This window comes from Balaenoptera acutorostrata, chromosome 11 (genome assembly GCF_949987535.1).
Source record: "Balaenoptera acutorostrata chromosome 11, mBalAcu1.1, whole genome shotgun sequence".
Taxonomy (NCBI): Eukaryota; Metazoa; Chordata; class Mammalia; order Artiodactyla; family Balaenopteridae; genus Balaenoptera; species Balaenoptera acutorostrata.
In genome coordinates this window covers 85,285,885-85,300,067 of record NC_080074.1, presented here as the reverse complement: position 1 = coordinate 85,300,067, position 14,183 = coordinate 85,285,885, and the positions used below count along the sequence as shown (strand labels likewise).

Sequence of the window (14,183 nt, the reverse complement as noted above, 5' to 3'; positions counted from 1 at the left end):
AGCTCAAGGAGAAAAGTATCTATTATCAGAAAAACTGAGTGGGGTAGGATAGGTTATTCACCATAGATAAAGAATAAGTCAGGTGTTAACTGGCATTATTTACAATATGTCCAGAAACAGGAGGATATGTTAGCATTAAATTCGTGAGAGGTTAATGCCAGCTCTCTGTCATGTCCTTTTGAAGAACATAGAGTGTTCATCTTTGGGGTAAGGAGGATTTCATACTGAAGAAAAGATCAAATGTCAGTTAAAACTAAAATTTCTGAAGAGCATTCATGATCAGGGTGTCTAATAGAATATATTCCCAGGGCCTGACACTATTTCTGACAAATGTTTGTTCATTATATATTTGTTGAATACATAACAAGAAGTTACACTTTTAAATGATGATTTTATTTTTTTGGCTCTAAGGAGAAATTTCCTAAAATTGTAAAAACATGGTTACAGTTTTTTAAATGGTTGAAATAAGAGCATAATGTTTCTGGGTGACTCATATTTGAGTATTCGAGTTTTGGTGTATATTTCTAAAACTTCATATTACTTCACAGTCAAATATTCCACTTTAAGTTAGGTGAAAGTAGTCTGTTATCTCCTTTTTTTTTAATTTTTTTTAACGTCTTTATTGGAGTATAATTTCTTTACAATGGTGTGCTAGTTTCTGCTTTATAACAAAGTGAATCATTTATACATATACATATATCCCCACATCTCCTCCCTCTGGCGTCTCCCTCCCACCCTCCCTATCTCACCCCTCTAGGTGGTCACAAAGCACCGAGCTGATCTCCCTGTGCTATGTGGCTGCTTCCCATTAGCTATGTATTGTACATTTATATCAGTCGTCCAGTGAGATTCCACTGATGCACTAAAATCTCTTTGTGATTTTCCTCATTATATGAAGTTAATGATTCTTGGGATTACACTCAATTGCTTCAGCTCTTCAGAAGTATAGTCAATATTTTATTTATCATTACAAATTGTGGCATACAGGCCTCGGTAGCCAAAACAGTTTAAACTACAAATGCCATAGATAGATAGATAGATAGATAGATAGATAGATAGATAGATAGATGGATGTTCCTTTTTATTAGTCTTAGGGCTACATCAAGATAGTATGCAAGGTAGAACTAAATGTATCCACTTAATAAACTGCAGTAAAAGAAGTTTTGCAGGAGGAATTGGAATCTGTCTAAATGAAGTATTCAGGTTCTGTAGGGCCTTGCCAAGTATAGGCATTCAAATTCCAATGATTGTGGAATTTAACTCTTACATAAGCTATCTAAAACCCAATTTCTGTAATAAAATCAAAGTATTAATTCATTTACTTTTTAAAAAAGCTTTTTTATATTGCTGGATTCTTTTTTTTTCTTTTTTTTGCCTAATTGCACTAAATATGCATTATTTAACAAAAAGGAAACGCTAGCAGTAAAAGCAATCCTAAATAATCTACCAAGACATTCTCATAGAGTAGCAGTACCATTAAGCATTGGAAAAATCAGCTTTATATTTATTATGACTAAATTAGAGTCCTTAAAATTTTTAATTTCACTCATATAATGTAATGATTCAGTTTTCTTTTTAAAGATGCTTCATGGCCTGGTAGGATTAGAGAGGGCTCTACTGGTCTAGTCCAACCCTTCATATTTACTGATGAGGACACAGGGTCCAGGTAGCAGGAGTGAGATCCTAAAAGTAGTTGATAGACAGCAGAGCCAGGAACACAAAGTGCTGTGATCTTTGAAGCAGTGTGTACATCTGGAACGAGTTTAACCTTGAAGATTTGTTGGGTGGTTTTTCTTGGTATAATTACAATAATTTTTAACTTGAAAATCTTAAGAAACATTTTTTTATTCCAAGAAGCCAAATCCAGTGTGCTTAATAAGGCTTTGCATTCCCCTTGTTTGCCCAGGTATTTTGATAATAGCAACAACTAATACTTGTATAGCACTTTTCAATGTTATAAAACATTTTTATATTTTATATCTCACTTAACTCTTACAACATTGTCAGGTAAGAAAATACAAGTCTCACTCTATAGATGAAGAAATCAGAGCTGAAGGAAGTTTAATAATTTGTGCAAATCATGTAAATATATGGCAGAGCCAGATCTGAAAACAGGCCTTCTGACTCCAGAGAGCCCTTATTCTTTCTTTCCACTCTGTCCAGCTTTACGTAGCTGGGAGTTGCTGCAAGTTGATTAAGGATTCCTTTAGTCAGATTGTTGTCGTGTCATGTCACTATTTAAAGCAGGTCTCTGGCCAGCCCTTTTGTCATGTGAATAACAGTGTTTTCAATTAATGATGGCTGCCATGTATTGAAAACCTGCTACGGGCCAGGCAGTGTGGCAGGTGCTTATTAGCCCTGATTCTGACTCTCAGAACCTATGAGGTACTGCCACTCTCCCCACTTTAGAAGTGAAGTTAGGCTACTTATCCAGCAAGTAATTTACCCGAACTTAAAACTCTAGTCTGTTTGCTTTCAAAGCTTCAACTTTTCAGCTGCACCCAAGATTGAGGTTTCCTTAAAGACGAACATACACATATGCTTAGAGCAGTATCACTCTTCATCTGCTACTTTTGAATAGCACAAGTGGGTGTTCATAGTACATATCCAGATTTCCATTTATTGGCCCAGTAATTGAGGAGATACTACTATTGGTTCAGAAGCTCATGAAATTAAAAAAGAAGACAGGGAAGACAAATCAGTAGCTGTATATGCCAATATGATAATTACTAGATGGCAAGGTGAGTTTTTTTCTTTGTAATAATATTAACTACTAATGGACACTTTTTTAAAATTGAGATGTAATTGACATATAACCTTACATTAGTTTCAGATGTCTAGTGGACACTCTTAACAAAATTAATATTTTCCATCTGACCCACACACCTTAAATGGAAATATTTAGGAAGTGTATTCAAGCTAATGACATTATATTGTCTTCTGAATCTTTATCTTCCATAATTCCTGTTAGATTCAGGATATTTTTAACATAAATGTAATTTTATTCTACTTTTGTTTTTTAATAATATCATTTTTGCCTTTTTAATGTTTTTTAAAAGACTCTTTGAAGCTATTACTTATCAAAACTGAACAAGACTTCTCTTCAGGCCCCACTCTTTATATGAGACTATTTTGAGGGTTGTTTTCACTGAGGTGATTTTTATATTTGCCACAGGTATGCAGGAAGGTATGGGCAAGGAAAGGCCTACCCAGCACCTGTAGCTGAGTAGCAGGCCCTCCACTGTCTCCATGTCTCCTTTCAGGAGGAGAGACGGAGGCTCCAACCTTCCCAAGTCCTGATGTGCAGAGAAATCAGAGGGATTCCTCAAGTGGAAGTCTGCTCAAGTTCTGAAGTCCTGCCTGGTTCCTGGGACCAGGCCCTCCTGGCTTCCAGCAGGACACTCTGTGCCCTCCTTAGTTTCAGCTGGAGGTCTTGCCGCAAACAGGGTCTAGGCAGTCAGGCATTTGACAAGAGGGTAGATTAAGATTCCCACTGAGGTTTAAGGTGTAAAGATGAGTTGCTAAGCGAGTCTGAAGAGTGTATGCAGTTCACATCCCATAGTTTTATGTGTTACGTATCTTAAGGAGTTCAGTATCCTCAAGTGAAAGTTTTAAAGACATCATGGGCTGGACTTTGATGCTAATTAAGAAGACACAGTTATCAAATAGTGTCCTATGTCTGGAGGCATTATTTTAGCTGTTGCGTATCCCTTTTTGACAATTTATTCTTATCTTTTTTTATCTAGGTCGAACTGGAAGGTACACGCTTATAGAAAAATGGAGAGATACTGAAAGACACTTAGCACCTCATGAAAATCCTATCATATCCTTAAACAAATGGGGGCAGTACGCTAGTGACGTACAGCTGATTTTACGTCGAACGGGGCCGTCTCTCAGTGAGCGGCCCACGTCGGATGGTGTGGCTCGAGTTCCTGAAAGAACTTTATGCAGGCAGAGTTTGCCCCCCTTAGCTAAACTGAGGCCTCAGATTGACAAAGCAATCAAAAGGAGAGAGCCTAAAAGGAAATCGTTAACATTTACAGGAGGTGCCAAAGGATTAATGGACATTTTTGGAAAAGGTAAAGAAACTGAATTTAAGCAAAAGGTGCTGAATAACTGCAAAACAACAGCAGATGAGTTAAAGAAGCTGATCCGTTTGCAGACAGAGAAGCTCCAATCCATTGAGAAAGAGCTAGAATCAAATGAAATAGAAATACGATTTTGGGAGCAAAAATATAATTCTAGCCTTGAAGAGGAAATTGTCCGCCTGGAGCAAAAGATCAAAAGAAACGATGTAGAAATTGAAGAGGAAGAATTTTGGGAAAATGAATTACAGATTGAACAGGAAAATGAAAAACAGCTGAAAGATCAACTTCAAGAAATAAGACAGAAAATAACAGAATGTGAGAGCAAATTAAAGGACTATTTGGGTCAAATCCAGACTATGGAAAGTGGTCTTGAAGCAGAAAAATTGCAACGGGAAGTTCAAGAGGCACAGGTCAATGAAGAAGAGGTTAAAGGAAAGATCGGTAAGGTCAGAGGGGAAATTGACATTCAAGGCCAGCAGAGTCTGAGGCTGGAAAATGGTATTAAAGCTGTGGAAAGATCTCTTGGACAAGCCACCAAACGATTACAGGTAAGAACACTTTTATTAGAATGTTTCATCTATTTAAAAGAATTAAATATTTGGAATCTAAAAAACTGAACTCTTTTTCTTTCCTCATGAAAGCTTCTTAAACTCTGTATTTCTCCAAATCACTGTAGGTTTGCTCTTAATTTTCCAAAATGATAGTGCCTTTATTTTCATCACTGGTCATGGAAAAGAATCTGAAAATAGAAAATGTTCAATAAAACACAGAAAGTTGACTGGAAATATATATATTAAAAAAAGAATTAAATATATTTTGGCATCTTCTTTACTGATTGTTCATTTTCTCTTACATTTAAAGTTAGAAACTTACTTTGGTTTATCATTTTCTTAGCATTTCTGTGACTTATGACAAAGCTAAGATATGAGACCAAAACAAAGATGAGAGCTGAAGCCACACGGCTCCTTTTCCACGGAAGAAGCTTTCTTACTGTGGCAGTGATAGCATTAGGTAATCAGATACAGGAGATGAGAATCTCAGAGCTGGAATGGACACTAATGATGAGATAGTGAATCTGACCTTCTCCTTTTAGCGATAGGGAAACCAAAGCTGAAAGAGATTACCAAGGACTGGTTCACCGAGGATTGTGCGGCTAGCTGGCTGCTTATCTATCACGTCTCCTTTGTTGCTAACCCCACCTCCTTCCCTCTCCCGTAACTGTCCTTTGCTTCCCTGAGGAGAGGGGCAGGTCCCTCTCTGATTTTTCCCCATCTCTAGTGGGTACGAGAACATTTCTGTTTCACACTTACTCCATGATCACTCAGCTTATATTTCTTGGATACCCATTCTTGAAAAGACAGTGTGGTAATGTTAATGGGAGTCGCAAAGAGCTATCAGTTTCTAACAGCTGAAATGAAAAAGAGACACAATTGATTATAATACGGCTACTTATATTTAAGTAAAGTTAAATAGTATTCAATAAAGCTGTTTAAAAATATTAAATAAATTTAAATTTCTGTTTTAGTCACATGTGGCCATATTTCAGGTGCTCAGTAGCACACATGTGCAGTGGCTGCTGAATTGGACTGTGCTGGTTTAGAAGCTGCGTGATCGTGGATCAAAGAGTAAACCGTGAGGCTCACTGGTTAGAAATTCAGAGTGTACGTAGTAACAGCATCTCCAAATAGTGCCCGTGCGCACTGGAGTTTGAGAAGAGCTGCTGTAGAGTAGGAACAGTTCCACAAGCAGAGAAAGCTGACGTTTCAGGAAGAACTGATGTGACTTCCTTTCTCTGCCACTAACTATAGTGAGAGGTAGAACTACCACCAGAATTTGCAAAGTCAGGAATTTCTCATATAATAGAAGGTTGTTAACGTGTGATTTGTCAGCATTTTACTATTTGGATTCATTTCAACACAAAACGAGTGCAGTTGGAAATTGTATTGCCTTGATATTACAGGAAACACTAATTTGTGACAGTTGTTACTAATAAACCCCGCTACCTGTGAAAAGTATCTAATAGTCAAACTACTAACATATCTCCAAGTACCCCCTACACTCAAGGTAGCGAAAAACCCCTCCTTTCTATTTTCTGTTCCCTAACTTTACCACATCCTCTGACACAACCAGCTTGGATGAGGCCTTGCCACTTTTTCTTATAGTGCCCTAAAGGAGAGAAAGAGAAGAAAGTCCATTTGACAATAGAATGCCTCTCCTTGCTTTTGGAGCTTTCTGGCTGTCCAAACTTGGTCTCCTTACTTTAGCGCTCCTCAGTTCTCAGATCTGCTCATCAAGGATTAAAAAACCCCATAGTGGGAATCTTACTCTCCTTGCTTTCCTTGCTATAATATAAATCTCAATAATGGATCCCATGAAAACTTAAACAGTTTAAAAAAAACAAGAACCCTGAATCTCATGGACCAAATGACTATTAATTTTGCAGTCAGTTATGAAGTAGATAATAAGGAAGTTTAATTGTGAACAGCTTAGCAAGCTTGCTGTAAACACCAGGATGGATGGAATCCAGTGTTTTATTCATGAAAGTTCATAGACATATATTTATTTCATCAGGTGCATAGTATACTCCTAACGGAGGAAAGCATGACATTTAAGAGGACAGACTGAATAAGTTGTTGTCCTTTATTTGCTTAACTTTTGGCCCATGCCACAGAGTGAAAGTGACCTCCTTAGCCCATTACGTCGATATAAACCAGGTTTGTTAAATGCGTTCTTGTGAAAGGTGTCCCACATTCAACCCTTGTAGCAGGTGGGCTGTCACCAGGATGTCTGTAGCTGGCCAATAGTGAATCCTCAAATTTTAGAAAGCATTTTACTCCCATCTAGGACAAAGAACAAGAATTGGAGCAGCTGACCAAGGAGCTGCGGCAAGTCAACCTCCAGCAGTTTATCCAGCAGACAGGGACGAAAGTCACCGTTTTGCCAGCGGAGCCCATCGAAGTGGAGGCCTCGCATGCAGACCTAGAAAGGGGTAAGATTTGAGAAATCGCTTTTTAAAAAACTTTACTCTGTTAACTTGGAATAAACTGCTTACATTCGGTTAAAATGTTCTCCTACCATTCAAAGCTAATTCTTGGGCCACTTAAAAAAATTTTTGATGTACTTACTGTTTCTGGGGAAAATCAATAATATTTAGGTTATTTATTTACTTAGATGACCAGATATCCTATCATTAGTTTTAAACTGCTTCCTTACAAACTTTTCCTGAAATGTGTGAGTCGTAGTCTATTAATTGAGTTTTAGCTTCTCTCTTTTCCTAATACCCCTTCTTCCTCTCCTAAAAGTCTTTGTTATTAATTTGTGCTGATATTAAAAGACACTTCTAAATCTGTATATGCATATAATCTGAACAACCCAGAAAGAGAAGCTAAATGTTCACCTTTTAAGAAAAGATCATGAACTGTTCAAATCACTGAAAACTATTTTATCAACTGAGAGGGTCAAGCCAGACGTAACCTCTCCTCTCACCCAGGACCCACAGGGGGTTGCAATCATTACTGTATATTATTTGGTTCTTGAGAGCAGGAAAAGTTCTAATTTTTCATATTGCTAAGTACTCCAGGTTACTGCGAACATCAAATGACTTTCTCTGTTTCCTGTTTAGAGGCACCATTCCAGTCGGGGTCTCTGAAGCGACCTGGGTCCTCTCGGCAGCTCCCCAGTAATCTTCGTATTCTACAGAATCCTATCTCGTCTGGTTTTAATCCTGAAGGCATATATGTATAACATTATCTGTCTTCAGGGGAGAGACCCAGTAAAGGTACCAAGGACAGTGAAAATTCCTTCTTTGATTTTGTGCCAATGATGAACAGAGGATATATTTCACAAGCCACCGTATCTTTTTTCTGTCCTAAATTGCATACCACTTGGAGCCATACCCTGTGCACTGATGCTAAAGAACAAAGAAACTGTGTTTTCACACATCCACAGTGTTGATGCTTTTGTCCAGCAGCTGTAATGCAAAGCCTTCATTTTTATTTGTAGCATTTTGAGAGCATTAGGAAGGTATTATACTGTGTGTATACATAAATAAAACCGTGACTTCAGAATGAAGAGAAATATGTGACTGGCTTAGTTTATTTATTCCATGTAATCAATTAAGGAGTGAATGTTGATGTTTTAATATTTTTTATTAATACTTATCCTGTGACTGAGTTACATTGCATATTGTGTGATGATGACTTTGTGTGCATGTTGCCAGACTCCACGCGTTGCTGAATTACAGCTACACAAGTGTCATGGGGGCTCCGCCATGGAAACTGACTCCAGAAGAACTGACTTGCATTTACCTTGTGAACCCATCCTAGCCACTGCTTAATTAGGTGAGATAATTCAGGTTTTCTTTTTAATCTGGTGTTTAATCTTTCCTTTACAATATTTCTAGCATATGAATGAACCACATACAAGAACAGAAATATTTTCATGAAGTAAATTACATGTTTAAAAGGTTCGCAGTGCTTCAGACACTGTTGAACAAAAATGTAATTGTTGAATATCTATCCAAACAGGCATGGGGTTTCCTGATACACTACGTGTTTTGTTTCTGCCCTGCCTCATTATTTTAGTCTCGTGGAACCTCAGAGTCGCCATCATACATAAATTAGAGATGTCTTTAAAAAAAAAAAAAAAAAAGAGAGATGTCCAAGGATATCTTCAGGCAGGTTGCTTTAAGTGATATTTTTTTATTTTAAAATAACCCACTTTATATGTATGATCTATTGGTGTAAGCACCCATGGATAAGTTATTGCTTGCACATAATTTACTGTGTACATTATGAACTATTGCAATTTTTCCAGTCACTTAAATAGAAAGTAGATTGGAGTTAGTTACTTTTTACCAAGGAAATAAAGTTAAATTCAGTGTTCGTTTTTATTAATTTTCAGCTTGACTTTTGCAGGACATTAATCTCCATTTGTACATATATTTTCTTGTTTATAAAACCAAAAATGAGTCAGCACCCCTCCCATGAGTACTGACTTAACTAAGATGCACAAGATCATCTAGATGGATGTGGTCAGATACTTCTTAGCCATTTTTACATTCCCTGTGATCAGAATTTGGTACAATATAATTAGGACTTTAATCTAAAATTTAAAGTAGTTTTTTATTCTGAGGAAAACATATTGTCTGTATTATTTACATGCAACAAAATAAAAGTGGATTAGTATATTAATGCCATGGTAACAATAAAAAGGTGTAAGTTATATCCTATGCATGAGGGCAACTTTTGATGTTTTAAATGCATTTGACTTATTCTTGGTTTAATGAATGCTGAGAATGCTGCTATATTTAGGTTTCCAATGAAAATTTTTAAGAATGGCTATGACAATATATAGAAGCTTCTAGAGGACTGAAAGTAATAATGCATAGTTGCCTTTTCTAGTCTAGCTAAATGGCAGACCTCAACTAAAAATATATTCTTTGGGTTCTTGGAATTATCGAGTTGACCTTGCCATTATATTGTTTTGCAAAAAAAAACTTGAGAAATAAATGATTCTTATCTAATAACCACAATCTATACATTTGCTCTCAGTTTATAATAGTTATTTCATATCCATATATATTTAAAAATTAGAATTAAAAAATCAAAATAATTTGTAGATTTTGTGACAATAATGGTTTATGTATGCCTGATATATGCCTTATTTTTAAAGGGTTCCATTCTATACTGGGTCATTTTGTTATTGTTGTTCAGAGAAATTGAGATCTTATTCACAAAGAAGAACATTTTTATAAGTTGATCACATTCTATTTAAATCAAAATGTTAAACCTAGGTATATTAGACTTCGCAATTTTTAATTGCAATGATGCCTGGGCATGCCGTGAAAAACACAAAGTATCCAACTTAATTGTTGTAAATTATTATCAGCATTAACCTAATAACTTTAAAGAAAGACTGGTAGTAGGGTTCTGACAACTTCATCTGAATTTTCAAGCTGCCAAATAATCTTCACAGACCTAACTACAGATAGAAATACTGTTTCCTAGATGAGAAGAGTATATAAATGTGAATTTGATTAATACAATGAGCAGCTGTACTTTTTAATCAGTTATATTATCAACACTTCTGGAAGCACATCTCTAAGAAATATTTTCTAAGTATTTTTTTAAAATAGAGGAAAGAAAACTCATTTCCCTAAACATCTTAAAAATATCTTAGTCTATTTCTGATTATTTTTATCTATTGTGAATACAAATGAGTTAGATTAAGTGCCACATCTCTGGATACATTTCAGAGGGGAAGTGGGCGATGGTACACAAAAATACCAAATAGAAAATTTTGCATCTGGGGGAATATTCAGGTTCTGAATACTAAATTAGATTGTAAGTTTTTACAATTATTATTACACTGAAAGTTGTTTTATTGTGATTTTCTACGAGTATTAAACACATTAGAAGATTTTTTTTTTCTTACCAAGGAATAATTGGAAATAGTATTGGTATATTTGACCCTTTTGAGTGTTTGTCATCCTCAGCGGATGATCCGTAGTGGTGGCTTGCCTCAATCCTTTTGTTGTTCTTATGAGATATTTTGGTTTTTTAGCTTTTTTTTTTTTTTTTTTTTTTCCTGATGCACAGGGTATTTATACGTGAGACTTCGATTGGTGTTAATAGGAGTTACCCATTTAAATCCCTCAGCCATCACTGAGCTAGTCATCAGTTTCTGTAGTTCAAATTAATCAAACTAGAGCTAAAACAAGACTAATACAGTAAAAATGTAAAAGTTACGGTGTGAAATGTGAATTTTAACCATGTTTAAGAAGAACAAATAAGCACTTGCTTCCAGAACATAAATACATTTTGCACCTGTGTTAAAAGAAAATTTTCTTTGTGAATAAGAGCAAAGTGGCCTTTAGGGAAAAGAAACTTCATTTAAAACCATTTCTGTGAACATCTTTCCAAGTTACAACTATAATAATGGATTGAGGAGACAATATGGAAAAAGCAGAAACTCTTGATTTCAGGTGCGCAAAGGGCATGGGCAGATGGACGGTTCCTTGTGTGCATTGCCTTTGAAAAATTGGGCCTTAACTTATATGTAAATAACGATGCTGTGTTCACATCCCTCTTCTACCTAAAGTTGTCTTTATTAGTCCATATTGTATTAAATTTAGCTCATAAGTATTACTTTTATATTATGTCAGTTTTTTTAAGTTGCATGTTTATACTGTTTGCTACAGTATATTTCAGTTTTGGTTGAAGGCCGTCAGCTGCACGGAGAAGACAGAACAATCACTATTTATTCAGTATTGCTGCTTTACATTTCCAGAGTAAGCTTTTGATGCCAGGGCAGTGACTGCTTGAAAGCTGCAGGAGCTCTATTCCAATGCATTTTATATATTTTTAGAAACCAAATAAATGCAGATAACTATTTAGTATACTAATTATATTAAACCAGCAGAAATATAAAGGCAATAAAGTATATACATATATATATGGGGGGAGGGAAAAGATTAAAAATAGGTTTACAGCCAGACATGGTGATAGCCCTAAATGTATTCCTCAATCTGTCTTTCTTTATTGCCCCGAAGAGGATTTGAGTTGCTGCAGCTTTAAACAGAAAAATGCCATGTTCACTAACTGTGGACAAATAAATATGCTTTTAGTACTGCTTTGCTTATGTACAAGTAAAATATCTGTAATCTGTATTATATGTAATTGTTCTTTTCTTTTGACTTTCATTTCAAAATGTATATTTTCTGATTATTATCATGAGCTGTAAAACAAAGGATCAATATCTGATATTCTCCCAAATAATAAATTTTCAGGATTCACTGGGGCATTACAATTGCTGGTTTGTTTCTTACGTATGTAATATTTTTAAATGTAATTTTTTTTCCGTTAAAAGATGCCCAAGAGAAAAGGTCTGCATATCAGTGACACAGAATTACATTTTTCTAAAAGTAATGTTAATTATAAGTAAAGAATTATCTTTTGCTGCCAAGGCAGCTGCTTCATCTGAGTGACACTGAATTAAGAAACTAATATGCCTCCCTTTTATTTCAAAAGTAAAAGAAAAAATTATTTAGTATTGAAGCTCTGTATTCCCAGATCTCTTTAAACCCACAAGCGAGAGGAAGAGCAGGAACAGTTCAGTCCTTCCCACCTGCCGGGCACAATAGGAGGTGCATTCTTCCATCCAGGAACTTCTCCCAAATCACGTAACTGATAAGTAGCCCTTAGGGTCCTTGAATTTAGTCCTTTTGGATACCAAGGTACTGTCCTGTATTCCACAATAAAGCTGAGTAATAAGCTTTACAATGCCCAGCTTCTACATCTTAACCACTTTTCAATGTGGAAGTATATAAATTATCTTTGTATTTTTTACCAGTAGAAGTTCGATCTTGTTCATGAAATTATACATATGAATAATAGGATGTTATAAAAGCGAAGAGAAAATGAGAAACATTAACTCAAAATGTAAATTATTCTATGTCCTAGTTTGGACTTTTAGAATTGTAATTTCCATCCTGTCTTCCTCACCTGCTGCCCATTCCATGTGTTTGTGCTCGCCTCCCTGAAGAAAGACCAACGGCGTTCTATAAAATGGGCATAAACATGCTGGGCACATTCATGCTTTCTGCAGACATTCAGAGAGCCTCTCTTGCTGGCCAGACACTGGACTGAAGTTAATATGATTTGTTTTGCACCTCAGGGAGGTTTACAGTCTAGCGACCACCATTAAAGGAGGGCTTCACCCCAGCCCAGGGTGTTGGCAAGCCCTGGAGAAGGGGATATAAACTGGAGAGGGCTGCCGGCACAGACAAGAAGATAGAAAGATGAAGAGGCTGGGAGGGCTAAAAGAGAAGGTAACCATCGATCATGAAAGGCCTTGGTTGCCATGTAAGAGTCTAGACTTTATCCTTAGAGCCACAGAGGAGTTTTAAGCATGGAAATGAAACGATCAGATTAGCATATTAGGAAGATCCTTCTGACTGGCATCATGAAGAACCGCCTGAAGAAGGGTCAAGACTAGAGGCACGAAGGACAGCGTACAAGGTCTGCGGGAGTCTGGGCCAGAGGTGGTGGTAACCTGAACTAAGTAGGCTGTTGGTGTTTCTTCAGTAACAAGTTCTTATTGAGCACCTACAGTGCGCCCAGAGAAGAGGAGAGCCAAAGAGATCATAGACATCTGAAGCAGACAGTAGCAAAAGGATATGATGTTTAAATGGTGGAGGAGGAAAAAAAGAATCCAAGAAACCCCAGATGTTTGACAGCTCTCCACAGCCTTAAATGAAATGGTGGAAACGGTGCCGTGGGTCTCAATGAGTAGTCACAGATACTCTGTTCTGTGTGCTGGGTGGCAAAAGATTGGGACAGAAGGAAGGGAAGGGAGAGGATAAAGACACAGAAAATATGTATTTGAGAGGGGGGCCTTCAAACGAGTCTCCCCCTTGTAGATAGCCCCTGCAGGCTTTCCTGCAAGAAAACTGTGGTTTGGGGGAAAAGCTCTTTGCAGCACCAAATTTAAACACCCCAGTCTCTTAATCTGGTGTGTTGGAATCCTGTTTTCCCAGCATTATACTTAACTTTGTGTTCTATTGATATATCTGCCACTTTCCTTCATCTGCCATGAGTGTGTGTCCACGATGACAGAAAGGTCTGACTGTGGTCCAGAATGAAAGGAAGCGAAGGGAGAACGGACCATACAGACCCACCTTCGTTTATGCCAAGCCAATATTTACAAGTTTCCTGCAACTGCCCAAAGCGTGAAAATCAAATAAGTGAATTGGAATACTTGTTATCATGCTGGTTTTAAAGAACAACGCAAATCACAGACACTTCAAGCAAAGAACACAATGAGCTAACATGCCGTGCAGCCACAAGCAGCAAGCAGAAGGAGGCTGGGGAGAGCAGGGGCACGTGCAGGATACACCAGGAGCCGCCCTCTCAGCCCAGAGGGCCGCAGCGTGGCAGTCAGTGAGCACCGCCTGACGGCTTCCACACCATCCCCACCAAACCCCAAGGACTGGACCCACACGGGCCACCTCGGGCTAAAAAGGTCTCCCTTTGATTGAGCCAAAATAGATTTCCTTATAATTTCCAACTTTCCTTAAGATCTCACAGAAGAAAC

At 37.1% G+C, this 14,183-nt stretch overlaps 1 protein-coding gene across 2 annotated transcripts in view; it reads left to right on the top strand.

Annotated features, from left to right (window-relative positions):
• The window catches only part of RASSF8 (Ras association domain family member 8), a 128,911-nt gene extending 119,233 nt beyond the window's left edge, over positions 1-9,678 (top strand). For both annotated transcript variants that reach the window (XM_057556488.1, XM_057556489.1), the window contains exons 3-5: positions 3,747-4,636; positions 6,933-7,077; positions 7,711-9,678. In XM_057556488.1, the coding sequence (XP_057412471.1) occupies positions 3,747-4,636; positions 6,933-7,077; positions 7,711-7,832 (1,157 nt within the window). In that variant the 3' untranslated portion in view covers positions 7,833-9,678. The remainder of the gene's footprint in view (positions 1-3,746; positions 4,637-6,932; positions 7,078-7,710) is intronic.
• The last annotated feature ends 4,505 nt before the right edge of the window (positions 9,679-14,183 follow it).